At 44.1% G+C, this 18,282-nt stretch overlaps 1 protein-coding gene across 1 annotated transcript; it reads right to left on the bottom strand.

The window, feature by feature from the left end:
- Positions 1-5,577: 5,577 nt before the first annotated feature.
- zfp36l1a (zinc finger protein 36, C3H type-like 1a) lies at positions 5,578-10,760 on the bottom strand. The gene is made up of 2 exons (XM_072689588.1): positions 10,548-10,760; positions 5,578-9,081 (listed from the first exon to the last, which is right to left on the bottom strand). Exons 1-2 carry the CDS (start codon positions 10,608-10,610, stop codon positions 8,014-8,016), a joined length of 1,131 nt encoding a protein of 376 aa, XP_072545689.1. The 5' UTR covers positions 10,611-10,760; the 3' UTR covers positions 5,578-8,013.
- Positions 10,761-18,282: the final 7,522 nt, after the last annotated feature.

Here is an 18,282-nt window from a genome sequence, read left to right as displayed (position 1 = left end):
AGGCCTTTAGGGTAAATACAAATAAAAGGCTTTAGGAACAAAGTTCTTTAAGTAATACCACAGTGGGGCCACTATTCCCAGCTAACATGTCCGCATGGGGCCTGTTTAGGTAGCCCAACTGGGAACCAGAACGTTTTGTCCTTGGGTTCCACATTAGCCCCAAATATGGATGCCAACCAGGCTCAGTGATGGACCAGGAGTGGCTAAACATCGGCCCCATCTAGGTTTTACACTGTACATGGGGCCTAGATGGCACCCATGTGAGATTAAGGTGGGCTGTAACGATGGGGCCTATTTGGGAAGCCCATCTAGGTCCCAGTAAAATGCATGTACGAACCCATTTAGAGCCCATGCCCACTTTGAACCCACCTAGCATACATTCTACCCATGTGAGCCCCACATGAGCATGTTGGCTGGGTTGGTTTCCTATAGAACCATATTTGACTATTTGAAAAACCTTCACATATGGTTCAGTGTCAATGTAAGGGTTCTTTCTAGAGCTTTTATGTTAGGTTTGGGTTCTTTAAACTTAAAAAAAAATCTTCACCTTCATCTCTTTTCCAAACCTGATTAACCAGAGAGCCGTTCACTGCCGGGCTGTTTGGGGAACCAAAAGTGGTTCTTCTACGCCATTGTATATAGTTTGTTTGACTTGTGAGGGGAACCAACGCATGGGCAGGTCATGTCGTGGCAGGCTTTTCATGTGGCTCTGCACAGGTTCTGAAAGAGATGTGAGGCAGGAAGCGCATGAAAGTGAGAGGTGGCTTATAGCTCCTGTGAATGTATGTGTGAGTGTGTGTGTGTGTGTGTGTGTGTGTGTGTGTGTCAATCTGCCACTCTCATGTCCTTCAAATGTCAAAGCCAACGCAGAAGCCGACAGGTTAAGATGTTTTACCTCACAGTTTGCCGCGGGGGCTTTTCGTTTTTACTATTTGCGTTTTTAAAGCTATTTGCCTTTTCTGTGTTGTCTGGAGTGTCACACCAATGATTGCATGCAAACATATGATAGTGGCATGCAAAGGTTTGGGCACCCCTGCTCAAAATGTCTGTTATTGTGCATAGCTAAGCGAAAAAAGTATCAAAATAACAACAAAAAAGGGCCGGAAGCAAACCACCTTTAAGTTTGGTCTTGTTTGGGGGATTTTGGCCCATTCGGCCTTTTGAGTTATAAGGGTCATCTGCATGCAATCTCTGTGGAAGGACTACCCACAGATTTGTAATGATACATAAGTTAGGGGGTTGTGAGGGCCATGGCAAAACCGTCAGCTTGAAAGTTGTTTTTTTACATTCTGAAGACTTTCTTCTTTAAGGTCATATTCGAGCAAGTTCTTCCTGAAGGTCTTTCACGGTCAAACAAAGCTTGTCTAACAATCCTATGTTCAGTTCTCTCTGAATGTTCATCCAGACCTCAGCTTGACCTCCACCCTTGCTGTTAACTACCATTTTTAAACGACATTCTGACCTGAAGAAACGGCTACCTAAAGACACTTTGCTATCTTCTTATAACCTCCTCTTGCTTTAGTATGTTCTAATAATGATTGAAATAATGGTTGTGAATAAGCCATAGCTTTAACAGGCTAATTAAGGTCTGACCCTATTTATACCAGGTCACTTCTTGTGTCTTGAGTATCAGGATTATATCTGGTTAAGTCCAAGCCACATAAAAATGCAAGTGTAAACGGCACCCAAGACTCATTTAAACCAGATACAAATCCAATCGCTCAGACCATTTCAGGAGACACTCGCCTCTCCAAGACACATAATACTAGTAATAATTGCCAAGCAATGAGCGAATTTGCATATTTTGTCCCACACAGCCATTGGATTTCCGAAAGGAAGACCAGAGACACCTTTGACTACCAAGTGTAAATGCATGTGGCTAAAAGCTTTTCAGGATACAATCCAGATTCTATTCACACAAAGTGACCCCGGTGTAAATGGGGTCTAGGTCTACTCTGAGTCTATTTGCAGATAGCATTAGGGGGCATTTGTGGTGATCGGATCACGTTCGGATTTCACTTGTCCGCGTGACAAGCCAGGTGTAAACGCTTGCAAATACAATGTCATCAGATTTTAATTAGATCACTCAAATCACATTTGGAGGTGGTTGGAGACGGATCTGGTCCACGTTTAATACCAGTGTAAACGGAATTCTTTTTCTGTGACCGGATTTGAGCACACCCAAAACGTTAAATGACGTTAATGAAAAGGATGCACTAGTTGGTGTGCTTTTTAATTGAGAAAGTAAAATCGGATCTCATCTGGTCTTACCGGGAAGTCATTTCAATGACAAGTGTAAACAGAATCCAGTCAAAGTATATCCAAATACTACCCAGATTCCCCTTTAGGGCCACAGCAGAGTTTTCACATTACTACAGACGTTCATTCAAATTGCCAGCTAATTCCGAGGAACATGAGGTTCAACCCAACCCAAGCAATTATCCTGTATTATATGGTGGATCTCTAGGAATTGGTCAAAACCTGTACAATCTATTTACACTATATGGACAAAAGTATTGGGGCACCTGCTCATTTATTGTTTCTTCTGAAATCAAGGGGTTTAAAACGTTTATCCTGCCTTTGTTGGAGTAACTGTTGGAGTCATTTTAATGACAAGTGTGAACAGAATCCAATCAAAGTATATCCAGATACTACTCAGATTCAAAGTACAACTTTCGTGATTACGTTACTATAGCCTGTATTGTAACTGCAAGTATGTTTTCTCAGGGCTGCGATAGAACGGAACCTTATAGCTCACCACTGGCCAGAGACTGCTCAGTGTCTCGGAGAAGATACAAGCCGTCATTTCCCAAACCACACACACACACTTAAAACCACACATACTTCAAGCTCTCCTCAACCCTCAGCTTTTTCCTCCCTCATTAGTGTGTGTGTGTGTCTTTTCTGTAGGGTGAAGGTTGCTTTTCAGCAGTAAAACAAAAAGAACATGTGATGAGATAACTTCCAGAAGGCTAAGGTTTATGTGAACGACAAGGCCTAAGAGCAATGAACTAGATGGTTGAATCTGAGGAAAGTTCATAGCACTGTAGAGAGTGGTTTCAGTGACTTGCCTGGCCACCAGACATGTTTTATCAGCGCGGACGCTCTGAGCCAAATCATAGTCGGGTTTCATCAGTAGTTTATCGCTAGACATGCTATAGCTGCTTTAATGGCCTAGTGCTCCAGATCTTAACTGAGATACATGCAGATAATGGCATCAGCATGTTCTCTCATTCTGTCTGCAGGTTTTCCTGTGTTTTGAATGTGAACTGTGTAAGGGAGGACGTGTAATAACAGACAGTTTTGTTTATGAGTTAGCCATTTTTGTTAACCATTTGGGAGGCTGCACACAGTGCTGCTATTTCAGCCATTAGAACTACTTCTAATACAATGCAGGCAGAAGTGCTGGTTCAGCCAGAGGTAGAAGTAGTTCTGCTAATTATGTTAATCCTTCCTTTTGAAATCATCTCCTTTAGAGTTTTCACATTACTACATACGTTCATTCAAATTGCCAGCTAATTTCAAGGAGCGAGAGCCACCCAACCCAAGCAATTATTCTGTATGATATCGTGGATCTCTAGGAATTGAAGAAGGCTGTTTTAGGTTAGGGTCAAAACATGTACAATCTATTTACACTATATGGACAAAAGTATTGGGACACCTGATCATTCATTGATTTGTCTAAAATCAAGGGGCTTAAAAAGTTGATCCTGCCTTTGTCGGAGTAACTGTCTCTACTGTCCAGGGCTCAGTGTTTTCTACTTGATTTTGGAGCATTGCTGTGAGGATTTGATTGCATTCAGTGCCATGAGCATTAGTGAGGTCCTCATGACAACTCATCCCAAAAGTTTTTCACTGCTGCACAGCTTAATGCTGGGGGCTTTACACCCCTCTTAGCCCACACCTGGCATTAGGCATGGTGCCATAGGTTCATATTTATCTGCTCCAGAGAGTCCTATTCTATTGGCACTACTTCTCTACAGGAACTAGACAGTGTCAGCAGTGGGTGCAATTGCATTCATTAGAAGGGGACATTTGGACATATTGTGTATAACATTCCAGTCATAGTCAGTCATTCACTAGTGGCTGTCCACTAGTGCTGTACATGCACACACACGTGTGTGTGTGTGTGTGTATAGGTACACACACAAGCAGGGCTAGAGCAGAATTAGCAAATTTACTGTTTACTTTTTTTGCTTCTCAAACAGACGTCCAGAACTCCCTGATAGAGGAATCACAAAGTCTACCAACTCTTAGGATGCATTGCTCAATCCTGCTGGGCAGCACTTCTGTATGAGCAGAGAACATATGGGCACTTCTGTCAGCAGTTATTATTACTGTACGGAATTAGCATGCAGTGTTCTCAGCATCTGTTGGCTTTCCATTGTGCAGGTGATGGAAAGCGGCCTACACCATGTTCTGAAGACTTTGCATTGCAGGTTTGCCTACATAAAGAAACATACACACACGCACCTCCACCCTTCACCTTCAGAGTAAACCCACATCCTGCAGCACTTTTGTAATGCGCGCATATCAGTGTAGCTTATACATACACTTAGCATGCACCTCATAAACAGGAAGCAGCTCTTTGTTTCATATCACGCATGAGGCATGTGCTCCAAGAGAGAGAGTACATAGTCCGGAAAGCGTGGTGGTTGATAGCTAACTCTTCCACTGCCGCTCACCTGAGAGAAAAAGCCATGCAGTGCCACAGAACACCCCCTTTTTTGTCTTAACGCTACTAACTTTTGCATTCTTAGGCTTCTGTACACCTACAGTTACATGCTGGTAGGCATAAGTCAAGTGCAACCAACCTATCGGTCTAGATCTGGATGGTTCGGTGTGGTTTGGCCTGAAAATATCTTTTATGTACACTGTACATCTCCAGCCTCTTAGATGACAGAACCAGCCTCAAGTGACATAACCAGCAGTGTAATGTTGGGTGGGTGAGAAAACGAATATTGAGTTAAGTTGGAGTTACAGAACAGCATACCAGCATATACCCTGAATGAGGAGATCCAGAGCACACAGTTTTCAGTAGCCATCAAGATTTTGCAGGACTTCATTTTCTGACAGATTGATTCTCAGTATGTGGCTGTTCTAGGACTGAGTGGAATTCTGATGAATTCATCAGCTGTTCAGGGGAATCCAGGGACATTTCCCACCAATCCCCCCTCTATGTAATCAGTCAGACTCAGTTGAAGTTTGATCTTGGTCCGGTCAATCCTCTTCAGGCTACCAATGGTAGAGCTTCTCTTAGTAACGCCCTCCTCTGCACAAACACAAACGCACAACATGGTGTTTAATGCTGTACATGGAAGTTTTGGTGTTTTTGTTGCCTAATCATTATAGAAAGCCATAATGATCATATTGAGGTCAGCTCTCACAGCAGTTGCCAGAAGCACTTTCCTCTGCACAATCACTACATTACTGCCAGTTACCCAATGCTTTTTTAATAGCATTTACCAGTGAGGCAAGCATCCTCTCAGTCTCATCCATTCAGCTCACCACACAGTCCAACCACATAAAGGGGGGGGGGGGGGGGGATCCAAACACAAACACACAATACTCCAGGCATTTTTGAAAAATATGGGGTTTATTGGTTTTAACTGCAATCAGTCATAACAAAGCAATCAATTTTATATAAACTCACAGAAATTACTGTAGTGAACAGCAAAAGCTGTTTAAAAATACATTCAACAGTTTAGGCTAGATACTTTCTTTGTGTCTATCCTGTTAACCAAATCTTCTCAATCTTCAATTCAATCAATTGAGGAAGCAAGGCAGGGAGCGAAAGCTCAATGGAATGTATAAAAAGAGGCACTTTACATTTGGGCTGGAAGAAGTGTTCCAAAATAACCAATTAGAAACCAACAAAAACAATAAAATAAGGACACCTATTCTTCAACCCGTTTGGTCACAGTTATTGACTGCAATTCATCTAATTTACACATGTAACTGGAAGAACTGCTTTTAACACTGAAGTTTTGTAACCTGCATTGATATCACATCACTATCATCTCAATGAACACAAAGGCAAAGAGAGAATGCACTTCAGGTGGTACTCAAAATGGAAGCAGAAGCTTTAAGGCCATTAAAGTCCAACTTGAATCAAACTCGCTTCTGTCTCTAGTAACAACGTTCTGATAAAAAGGGAGTCCCCTTGAGACAAACTGACACCAACATATCTAGTGCTCACAGTATACAGTTCAGTATCATAAACTGGTGCTGTACTTTCCGCTACCATCTCCGGTACAAAGGGGTGGGGGGATAAGGGGAAAAAAATAATAATAAAAATGCTACATGTGAGGACAAAGTCTGCCTCAACTTAAACAAGAAAGGGGTGCAATAACTGAAGACTGACTAAAGAAATAAAGATGAATGTACTGATGTCAAGCTTTCTAGTGAGTCCAAATATCTATATATCAAGGAAACATAAGGCCTAATAGTTTTGCAGTCCAATATTTGGGGGGGGGAAAAAAGAATGGAAATCTACAATAAATAATCAAAACGCAGAGGATTTTTGTTTTTGCTTTAAATTAAGTTTCATTTTTATCAAAGTGTAGTTGCAAACAAGTAATTGTAGTACAATATATTAAACTGTGAAAAAAAGAAAGTTGACAAGTCTTCACAATCTTAAGATTAATACAGAAGATCATAATTTAACATAAAAGAAAATATATTCTATCGTTTCATTATCAAGATAAATACAAACAAAATTAACAAAAAAAAATGCATATGATCACCAATAAATATGTTTGATAAGTTAAATAAGCAGTGACAAGCAAAACCTTCTGTCTTGAAAGTTTTCTTTTCCAAACAACAACAACAATAATAATAATAATAATAATAATATAACCATAATAAACAATGACAATAAGTCAAACAAAAGGGGTGGAAGGATGTGATGAAATTACAAATTGCTCTTCTGAACAGATTCTATGGAAAAGCTAATTAGCTTGGAGATCTAAAGTGAAGTTTCAGGAAGTTCAGCTGCACCTTGGGAATGCTGGAATTCCCCTCTGTTGATTGGAAGGTGGGGGAGAAAGTCAGTCTTTTATGGTTTAACAACCGGTTAGGTATTCCCTTCCCAACAAACACCAAGTGACCAGCCACAATGGGGGAAACTGGGGTGGTGGACAGCAAAAGTTGTTCATTATTGAGTGGAGACACCCAATCTCCAGGTTTCTGTGCTAGGTTTGTGAGAAAGCCAGAGCTGGTAGCACATGATAAAAACAGAAATGTGCCAAATATATTTTAGAACTCCCATTTTCAACCTCATGAGAAGTCCTTTCTGCAGACTGATGTCGTCTGCCATCTACCAGGTGGGCGGAAGAATGCTCAGAAAGACAGCTACTATATCAGGCTGCAAGAAACTAACGTGGAAAAAAAAGAAAGAAAAAAAAGAAAGAAGAGACAGTAGTCCTTTCACCTCAACACTTGCTCCATAAACCCCAGGCACTTTTATTTCCTTTTTCTCTTTATGCTGGTCTGCATCAGACAGCTGTGAGTGATCTAAGTGTGACTAGCAAACCCCTTCAGCTAGTGAGGAGAGTGTCCTTGAGTAGAGTGGCGCTATATGGGGGGGGTGGTCCTCAGCGCAGCGAACTATCCCCTCAACATGCCACCTGTGGCTCTGCTATGCACTACTGAAGTAGTAGCACCTGGCACAACAGTCTCTTACCTTTTACCAATCCACTTCCTGCTCTAGTTGTTTTGGCACAGTCACACATGTCATGGCAGGAGATAAGGCCAAGGCAGCAAACAGGCATTTAGGCCAAATAGGGAATTTTTGCTTGTTGTGGTTAAATAGATTCAAAAAGAGTTCCCTTAATTCACTGCATCTTTTTTTGTTGTTTTCTGCATATTTTTTTAAAGCCTAAGTGATATAACAAGGGAAGTCTACTGCCTCTAGAAGGCTAAAGAGTAGGCAGGAGGCAGAGGGAGAACTTGTCCCTCATGCTCTTGAGCTACTACTACTGCGTGCAATGGAGGAATCTGGCACTGGACACCTTAATCATCAGAGATGGAGAGCCTGCTGAAGATGGGCAGTCGGCGTGTGGTGTCGAGGACGGGCGATTCGGAGCCACTCAGGCTGCCACCCGAGCTGCTCTGGTAACCCTCCTGGTCAGAGAGGGAGTCTGGCTGGCTGGACGGAGACTCAAAGAGGTGAGGAGACTCCGACATGGGCCTGAAGTAGTAAGGAGTTGTAGGTGGAGAGGGTGGCGCCTGGGCAGTGGGATCCGCACCAGATGAGGGGCCGCTTCCCAAGCTTGGGCCGAAGAGATTAGCCAGCTCCTGGCTGGAGTACGTGAAGGGATTGCTGCTGGGCCACTCGGGCAGCTCATCCGGGGAGAACATGGGGGGAGGTGTGACAGAGGTGGGGCTGTCTCTCAGGCCTCCAGAGCTGGGGAACCCAGCAAAACTGTAGCTGTGCTGCAAACGTGGTCTCTCCAACTTGTTGGAGGAGGAGAGTGGAGACGGGGTAGGAGGAGGCCCACGACGTTCTTCAGCATTATGGATGAAGTGGCAGCGGGGGCCGTAGGGGCAGAAGCCAATGGTGTGGAAGGTTCGGCAGAGCTCCGTCTTGTACTTGGGGTGACGGCTAAGGCTTCGCAGCTCGTGGATGCCATGGGCAAACTGGCACTTGTCACCATATTTGCAAGCGCCGTTCTCCTCAAAGGGCCTGCACAACTCCGTTTTGTAGCGGCTGGAGTTGACCTGGCTGCCACCGGGGCCTCCGGGGCCTGTACATTTCTGCAGCAGGCGGTCCCCTGTCTCAGAGAAGGAGCGATCTCGGAGTCGGTTTTCTTTGTTGCTGCCGTTGCTACCCATCCCTGTGCCCAGCAGGGCTGGGTCTGCCTTGCCGCTGTTAAGGAACTGGTTCTGGTTGAGCTTGCTGCTGGGCAAAGTGACCGAGTGCCGTCGTTGGTAAACCCCGCCAACGGAAGGCGTCCCCACGGCCTTCCTGTCCAGCAGGCTCCCAGTGGGGCTTGAGATAGGCAGATTTGCTCCAGTGCAGGGCATAGACATGGTGTGTGGAACGCTGAGTATGTTATTATTATAATTCAGCATTTTGTTCTGAAAAGCAAAGAGAAACATAGAAAGGATGATGAGAGCACTGTTTACCTCGGTTGAACCAATGCCACATGCAAATTTTAACACCGTCTTGTGTGGAAGGCTTAGACAAGGCATAAACAACACAAAAATCAGGCTCACAGATATTCATCTTTCCTGCATACAACTTTCGCCTGGGTTTTTTCTTCTCAAGTCGAGGAGGAAACGCAGGTCTATAGAACAGCTGGTTTGGCAAGTTGCCCACCAGAAGAATGCAGGGCTGCCTGAGTGAGTGAAGGCAGGAGGATGAATGAGCGCAACAGGCTGCTGTGGTGGGACACCGATACTGACACATCGATCCCGATGAAATGAATCGAAGATTTTGGAAGTGTGTTGAAAGTCGGAGATGACTGTCTTTAACTTCTTTATCATAGCCATGTCCAATTCACAGAACAACGTCCTGCTTACTTTAGCTGCCCATTCGGTCACAAGAAAAAAAGGTTAATAAACTTCGGCTTAAGGGAAAACACAGGCTAATAAGGAATAATCCAGGCATTACGAACAACGGCTGCTGCCCAGCCAACAGTCCACTTTTCAACAGACGTGCAAAACCACTACAGTGGCTCTTATAACAGCTTCGCATTAATGAGTTTCGAGGTGCACAGAGCGGTCTGTCTCGGTATTGAGGCGGAATTAACTACAGCTAGCTGCCTACTGACACTTACTCTACTTACCCAACAACCTGGGAGACATTAAGCTGAGGAGCTAGCCAGATAGCTAGCTAGCTAACTAGCTAACGTCAGTTAGGAACCTAACCAGAAACCCTGAATGATTTTTAAGAGCAGAAACCCCATTTTCTAGACGTGTTTCAGACACTTCTACGTGCTAAAGCTTTAACGTCCTCAAACTTAGCTAGCTAGCTAACATTTTCTCAGTCGTTTCCGTCATTTAACCACTTCGAAGAATGGAAATGCTGTCCAACAACGACAACAAATGTCTCCTGTAAGTAATCAGCCCGCGACAAGTCTTCATGAGGGCTTTGGTTTGAGCAGGGTTGGTGGGTTGGTTAGTTATCTAGCTGGCTGGCTAGCATTAGCCGGTCGGTTTAGTGCCTACAGAGAACTTTTTTAACGGTCGATAAAATGTCGCGAGCGAACACGTGAACTTCACGAGCCCGGAGAGCGCGAGAGGTCCTCGCCTGCGCGAGCGGCGCTGAGCTGCTGGGCCCAACAAATCTCGGTCTGCAGCTGCTCTGCTGTGCTGTGCTGTGCTCCAGCCAGCCAGCCAGCCAGCGCCGATTAAACTACCTGTTAGCAGCACGCAATGGACTAAAAATGGATGCTAATGGACTCTAACCACTAAAAAAGTTCCCAGGTCGAGTCAGCGTGGGCGCCAAAACAGCCCGTGATTCCTAAGCTGCATTCCTCAGCAGCACGTTACAGCTAACTGTGCTAACGTTCACTACCAACGACAGCAAAACTTTTCCGTACCTTGTTGTTGTTGTTGATGACTTCGCTGAAGTCGAAAAGAGGCGGCACCACAGCCGTGGTCATCTTCGAACGGAGGAAAATAACAGCGAAAAGGCGCGAAAGTACTACGTTGTGGCGATGCTGTACAAAACGGGTTCTTGTGTGAACTTTTTCCTTTTTTTTCCCTTTTCCTTTTTTTGTGCCCTCACAGAGAACCCCCTCTACCCTGCTTGCGCTCCGAACCAGTCCCTTATAAAAGCGCGCAGGAGGAGCTAGGAGAGAGCGTCGGTACTTTTAGGGCGTTACTTTCTGCCCTCTCTCTCTCTCTCTCTCCCTCTCTCTCTTTCTCTCTCTCTCTCTCTCTCTCTCTCTCTCTCTCTCTCTCTCTCTCTCTCTCTCTCTCTCTCTCGTGAATCAAGTTTTTCTCCCTCCCTTTTTCCCTCAGACCTTGCAGGGCTCAGAGTTTTCAAACCCTGTGTGTGCATGCAGCAAGTGCTGCTCTGAGACTCCATATACATACATATATATATATATATATATATATATATATATATATATATATACAACCTGCCACAGCCTTCACTAATAAATCTAATAAATAATAATAAATCCTCAGCACAGCAGATCTTTGCTCATAATTACAGGAGATAAGGCCAATCGGACCTGTAAAACGTGGGCTGGATCTTGACTCACACTTCCAGCTTCTCACTCAAGTGCACTCGCAAAAGGAGATGGGCTAAAAGACACACATCTGTGACACATTGTTACCTTAAAACCTGAAAGTGCTAAGACCTTCTGATATGACACGACATGTGTTAAAAGTGTGTTGTTTAACACATGCTTTTGGTGTAAATGAATCACACACACACACACACACTGTACAGAAAATTCTTTAAAGTTCATTTGTTTCTGTGTTTTCTAGTCCAGATTTGCCCCCTTGACCCTTTAACGGCCGTCTTTGGGGGTAAGAGTACTACTACACAGGCCATGCCCACCTTACTGGGCCAACATTCCAGTTCATGGTGTAGCCACACTATAGTAACAGTAGTTTACTGTAAAAAAAAAAAGCTTTGTCGCTTTAAGGGTTTCAGAGTTCTCCGTATGGAACCATGACAACGAAATTTGTACCTGGCTAAATGATTTTTCCAGATTCCACTATTGATCCACTGTAGCGAAATAACCTGTTCTTCCATGCCGAGAGTGTAAACGAATGGCTTTATGTGGCAACCAGCCAGTTAACTACTTGTATTAAGCCCATATAAATACTCTGAAGCGACCGATGTTTAATTTCAGTTCAATTATTCCAGTTTCTTTAGGTTGTCCACTTCAACAGTGTAAAGTTTTTCAAATAGTTACACTTGGGCTGAGAGGACTTGTTTGTTTTCAGACTCAACCCAGTTGAGTTGTTAGTCGTATCCTTGGGCCTTAGCTAAATATCCGCTGTGTAATTAATGTAGTCAGCACTTAATAGTTTTCCCCCGAAACGTCACATCTGGGATTTTCCGGCGCTTCAGGCGTATTTAACCCCTCAAGAAGCAGTGTGGGCCAGCACACACACACACACACCGTTACAGCTTCGGCCTGATCCTATTACTGCAGATAAAATGCCATTGTGCTCCATACTGTGATATCTAGGGTTACAAAACGTTGTGGCCTAAGGATTTGAGGTGGTACATTTGAGATAAGGTGATTGTTCGTACCACATCCCATGAATACACATGAAGGCCCAGTCAGAAGTTGCTCCAGAGCACTGCTATTTCAGGATGTTTTTGTGACCGTGGACGAAATTCAAGACCCCAGTGACCTCATAACGTTGGTACAGTCATTCTCAGAGTTCTCCATAACACTGAAAAGTACGAAATCCTTTTGAATGAAACTCTATCCCAATCCATTGTGGCTAGCACAAGTCTTGCTCCTCCTGTTTCAGTGACTGGGCAGCTGCTTACCATGTATACCACGCGGTGTCATTCTCTGGGTGATTAGTGCAGGACGGACGGAATAAACAGAACCAGGGAGCAAGTTGTTTACAAAAAAAAAAAAAAGCTAGAGGAGGGAATAGTGAAGGGGGGAGATTTACAGTTGACGTTTATTACAACACTCCAGGGTGTGTGTGTGTGTGTGTGTGTGTGTGAGTATGTGGGGGAGGGGGAGGTCAAAACATTCCCCTCTTTCAACCTCTGCTCAGCTAGAGGTGGAAGGCTTCACATTGGACTTTTGTGCGCTGCACCTTTTGAATAAATTGTAAATAAAGTGGCACTTATAAGAAGTGAAGCATGAGCCAAGTTACCTGAACTCTCTCCTGGCCTTCACTTGTTTGTGTTCTACTCATGGGACCTGGCATCTGTTCATACTGTTTAGAGACTGTGAGGAGGAAGGTGTGTGGTTTTTTCCACATAAAAGACATTTTACAAGTTTTAGCCACACGGAGTAATCTCCCCCTGGGGTGTTTAAGAGACGTGGCTGTAGACTGTACGGAGCAATGCAAATCATGTCTGAGCTTCAAAGGGTCTTCAGCTCGGTGGTGAAACGAATATCCAAAACGTCAAGAAGAGGTAACTGAGAACTCGAGGCCAAGGAGAGGCATGTTACCATTACCTGCCACTACCAACTGTAGTGGACAACACTCAACACTGTGTCATCACAGACTCTGTTGAGCCTCATTTTGTCTTTTTTTCAATGCATGATTGGAAAAAAACCTTCTGAAGATCCTGAAGCCCTCCTTTTCATCACGTTATGGGTTGTTATAGTATGAACCTTTAACGAGAAGAGGAAAAAAATCAGTTTGTGGAGTTTTAAGTGTGTAAAGAAATGCAAACATCCCAATAAACAGCCAAGTGAAGCTGTCTTCAGGAACAGAGTTGCAATACATGCAAACGACCTCTAGAGGGAGTTTGTTGCTCCCTCTTTCAAAGCCATCATTACCATTACACATTACCATGCTTTCATCCCTCTTGTCCAGGCTACAGTTATTAAATCTGGTTTATATTTGCAGGAGGGCCATATGGAAGTAAGTCAAACGGATTTTAGGATTATCCTATCCAGTTTGTATGTTTAAAAAAGAACACTGTTCAATCTCCAAGGGAAAAAAAATGCAATTTAGGCATCTTTTATTTATTTATTTATTTATTATAGCTTTTGGATGCTTTTGCTGAAAATCAGATTTATGTCAAATTAGCCCACTTTCATTCTCCCCTCCTGGATAAAACCAGAGAAGCATAAGATATTTCCACTTCTTTAATGTTTACTTTGCTGTGGATCCCACGCAATGTGTGCTCTGTGATTTGGGCATTTTCTGTCTGTTTCGTGACGCTCAGGCCAAGCTTCTTCCAGAGGGAGGAAAATTAAAATGAGAAGAAATTAATTGACCATAAAAGCTTGACCACAGCATTGTTAGTGGTGCACCGCCCGCCCTCTCCAGTCTTTCTGTTCCCAGGAAAACTCTTCAGAAGAACCAGCTTTTGCCCCTTGTCCCTTTTTATATAGGGGCTTCAGATGAACCATGATTTGTGTTTGCTGCAAGACCCAGGAGCTTTCTGTTGAACGTAATGTTAAAAAGATGTCTCCTACTGGGGGAAACACACACACACACACACACACACACAAATGCGGTTTGTTTTGCCAGCTACTTAGGACATGCTTACTGATGTACGTAGTGCATGAAACTAAAGCTTGGTGCTCAGCAACCAAAAATAGCTTGTTTTTGTGTTGAGATAACAAAACCATAAAACACGTTTTTGTTTTATTTGCAGTCTTAATCATGTTTTTTATAGACATGTGAAGCTCACAGATATGCTGGATGCTGCAGCTGACTTCAAACCTAATATAGTGCAACAGCTCCCATATCCCAAGGGAGGAAAAAAGGTGTCAAGGTTTAATAATGGGGAAACAAAGGGAGCGATGAGTGTGGTTATTGAAATAGAATTTGCTGACACTGGGGAGTCTGCAGTTAGAGGTTTGCGTGTGAATTGTCAGGTCAGTTTCCTCCCTGACCAGGTTTCCTGCCCCATAGACCAAAAGGAAGGGTGGAATCTGCCAACGGACCACAGCATGGTCCATCTTTATACCCAGGTTGTCATAGTGGTCACAAAAACAAACTCACCCATGACCTGTTGCCATTCAGATCTAATAAAGCAGTACATAACCCAAGGCTGTGTGATGTTGAAGGCATCGTTAGGTTTGACATGACTGATAATAATCAATTAATTATAACACTAACACTAATTACATTAAACAATTCTTCCATTGAGCCCTCCAGCACTTCATCATAACCAAAACGGTCATAAAAACAGGGGTATATGCAGTCATATGTAATGTATATGAGGTATTTCTCTAAAGAAACCGTGAACGTGGCTCAGCCAATCAGATTTTAGAACCCGAGCCGTCTGTAACAATGATTGCACAATCCACCTAATTGACCATAAAAGCCACTAAATCCCTATCAAATTGCAGTAGCTGTGAATTCATTGACCTGGGAGAAACAGACTGGTCTTGACTGAGATGTAGGACCAGGACCTCCCCAGGGTGAGGTGTCCCTTCGACCTGACCCGGGGACAGGTGTCATGGCCGCGGTGTGGGCGCCACTGAAACAAGATATTAGCCAGCCCTTCACTCGGCACGGGCAAAATCAATGAGCGTTGCGAGCGGCAGCAAGCGCGGGAACAGTGGAGGCCATTCTCTCTCTGAGAACGGCCCTGAGTCCATCTGTCTCCATTCTGTGTCTGCCCCCTCCCCTCCGCACCTCGCCTGTGTGGCCATCTCTGGACTAGAGTTACACAGCCCATGTGTCCAGTGCCGGACAATAAACAAGGCCAAGAATGAAGCTACTTGAGTTGCAGTACAAACTCCCAGACTGAATTTGTGCTGGCCATGATGATGATGATTTGTGAAGCTGATGCTGATGCTCTTGGGAGAAAACATGTAGTTCCACATTTAGACGCTGTAAATCTATCACGGTTTTGTCAGACGTTGTTCGTGAAGAGTTCAGAGGCAGTGACCCCTTAGATGAACCTGTCTTAGTTCCTTAGTAAACATTTTGCTATTAAAAGGACAAAGTCCTGAGCTGGTTTGTGACTAGCTGAGCCTCTGCGGCCTTGTACTGTGTTGTTTGCAAGTGTCTCTCCCTCTCTCGCGCACTCTCTCTTTGCCTGAAAGTGCCAGTTTGATGCTTCTCTCTGCTGCTGTAATTACAGTTATCCTCAATTTACCCAGCAGCTCTGCTCCTAAACCTGTACTTTTGATTCACACTCGCACATTTGTCCCAATTATGTCCGCAGGAGAGGGAGTGCATTCGCATCTGTGCTCGTATGTGGTGTCGGAGTTTTTCAGGATGCACTCGTGGGCGCACAGGGATTACTGTTTTTTCGGTGAGTGGTGAAGAAATGTGGTCAGCAGAGGTGTATTCAACTGGCCATTATCCTTACTCCCCATAATAAAGCTACAGGTGTCTCCAGCCTGTCGAGCCAAAAACAGATTCACATAAAACTCCTTTCTCAGATAACTCAGTTGTGTTCTTATGTGAACCTCGGCTTTTTTACACGCCCCTCGCTGCCCTGCTGCAATGCCATACCTCGAGTCATTTCTCGTATTAATGATTAGGATGGGAAAGAGAAGCCCAGTGTGCAATGCTGAAGGTATGTGGGCCGAGGTTGTGCAACCGCAATGCCGTAAATTGCTCTTTTCTCTGTTTTCATCCAGAGAGCGAGCGAGGCACTGGATTTAAACAGACTTTCATGTGCCTCTGGTCTGCCAGAAATAAGATCAATGCTCGACCTTTGATTTTGATTTCACAAATGGTTTCAGTCATACGCTGAGAAATTGACTTTGAACGTTTTTCACTGGCCAAAATCCATGCATGAAGTCTTGGACATTAAAAGATTTGGTTGGTAAAAGAGTGGCGTGTCTATGCCATTTTCTCTCCGTAAATGAGCTCTTTTCCTTTGAGAAACCATGCGCCTTTCAATCCCCTGGATGCAAAGTTAAACTGAAAGTTGAGGTGACCTTCTTGAAGGTGTCAGTGAGGCATAAGATGACCACAAAGAACATGCCGTGCTTTGAGATTTCCTTTCCCCTCCTTTTCAGTTTTGTTGAGAGACAGATAACCAGTCTGGGTGAATCATAGCCAGACAAGATCATTTTATGACACTTGGTAGGACATTTGTTGTACTTTCATTCACACGGCTCACACAGAATCTTTTTTAGACTAGCAGAAAAAATAGGACATGATATGGTGAAAGATCTTGTGATGAACTTGTGACGCATGGAGAAGGATAAACTCGAGCAGGCCCGTCTCAAAGTACGAAACTGGGCTGTTTCTGTCCTCATCTGTGGAGCATACCTATTTTTTGTTTATGGAAAGTGCTTAGTACTCAGTCTCGGTTATCCGAGACCCATGCAGATGTTGTAGAAACCTCTGTGGGTCTGAGTGTGGAGCAAGGCTGAGGTGCAGCTGTGTGGAGTCCTCAGGGTTTCATAAAGGAACTAATCAGCTCATTTGCTGTGCGTTGCTCCCCTGTGCTTCTACAGTGGACTGAGTTGTTCCAGATCAGAGCTTAAAGCGCTATTCTGATTGCTCTGCACTGAATTTGCACTCATCACTGTGAAGCTTCAGGCTGAGAACAAAGACTGTTTAACCAAAAAAACAGGCTTTTATCCCTGTTTTGTTAAGGCGCGTTTCATTTGCTGCGTCTCATTATTTGTTTTTCGGAATAATACATGGGCTCTTTTTTGCTCATGGTTATGACAGAATACGAGAGAGAGGGAGAGAGAACTTCTTAGCCAACAGGAAACTGGAATCAATTAAGCCCTCCACCCTGTGTGTCCACTGTGGATGTTGCTGGCATACCCATGCATATACAAGCCCCTAACCTCAGCCCCTCTAAGCCAACTCCATTGCTCAAAGGCCACTCTAACATGCATGCCCGCACTGTTTTGTCAGCCCATTTCTGTGTCCCAACATTATGTCTCTATTGTGTGACAGTGGTGTATGGAAACTCTTTTGGTGCTTGTTTAATAGTGCTGGTTTGCATTTTGTTTGCCTTGTGTGCTTATACGCTCTGTGAAATCCAGTAAAATAAATGGCTTTCCCAGAATCTGCCTTTTATGAGCCCCTGTCCCCATCCATTCCACTTCAGGACACATTCACCAAACATCGGCCACCGCTGGCACTAAAGTCCTGCTACACCCACTTACTCTTTCTGATCCCAACCACTACCTATTCAGAGCCCTCTCCCTCATGAGTCCGCACACTTTCCCACTGGTTGCTCCCAGCGGCTCTAGCAGCACAGCGTGCGGAAGACCCTAGCGCAGCATCAAGAACTTGCAAACACTGGACGGCTCACTTATTTCTTATTGACGTTCCTGGCTCTGTGCTCCGAACACCACCCAGGCTGTCCAGTCCTCCAACAAATGTGGTTCTGAAATAATGAAAAAGTGGACAAAATGGTTTCCAGATGAAAACGATACCCACCGCAGGGGAAAAGGCTATTAATATGTTTAATATGTGACCTCAGTAATTCAGCGTTTTGAAATTAAAACAATCAGGGGTGAGCCTGCATATGCTTGGCCTGCAGTGATGTTTCCAGGAACCAAGAGATCAGAACGAGGTCAGCCTGCTGCTTCCCAACTGACTGGCTACATTACTGAACAACTCCTCAAGTGCTAAGCTTTACCAGACATTAACGGACAAAAAAGGAAACCATCCGAATATGATTGTTCAATCAGGATGTTATATTTAGCACCTAATCTGATAAGGTTATGA

Source organism: Salminus brasiliensis, chromosome 10 (genome assembly GCF_030463535.1).
Source record: "Salminus brasiliensis chromosome 10, fSalBra1.hap2, whole genome shotgun sequence".
NCBI classification, from domain to species: Eukaryota; Metazoa; Chordata; class Actinopteri; order Characiformes; family Bryconidae; genus Salminus; species Salminus brasiliensis.
This window is presented reverse-complemented; position numbering and strand designations above follow the sequence as displayed.

Excerpts from the sequence above, each read along its gene's own strand:
- zfp36l1a (XM_072689588.1), bottom strand. The coding sequence starts at position 10,610 with ATGACCACGGCTGTGGTGCCGCCTCTTTTCGACTTCAGCGAAGTCATC. Across the intron at positions 9,082-10,547 it reads TCATCAACAACAACAACAAG|AACAAAATGCTGAATTATAA; the intron begins GTACGGAAAAGT and ends TTTGCTTTTCAG.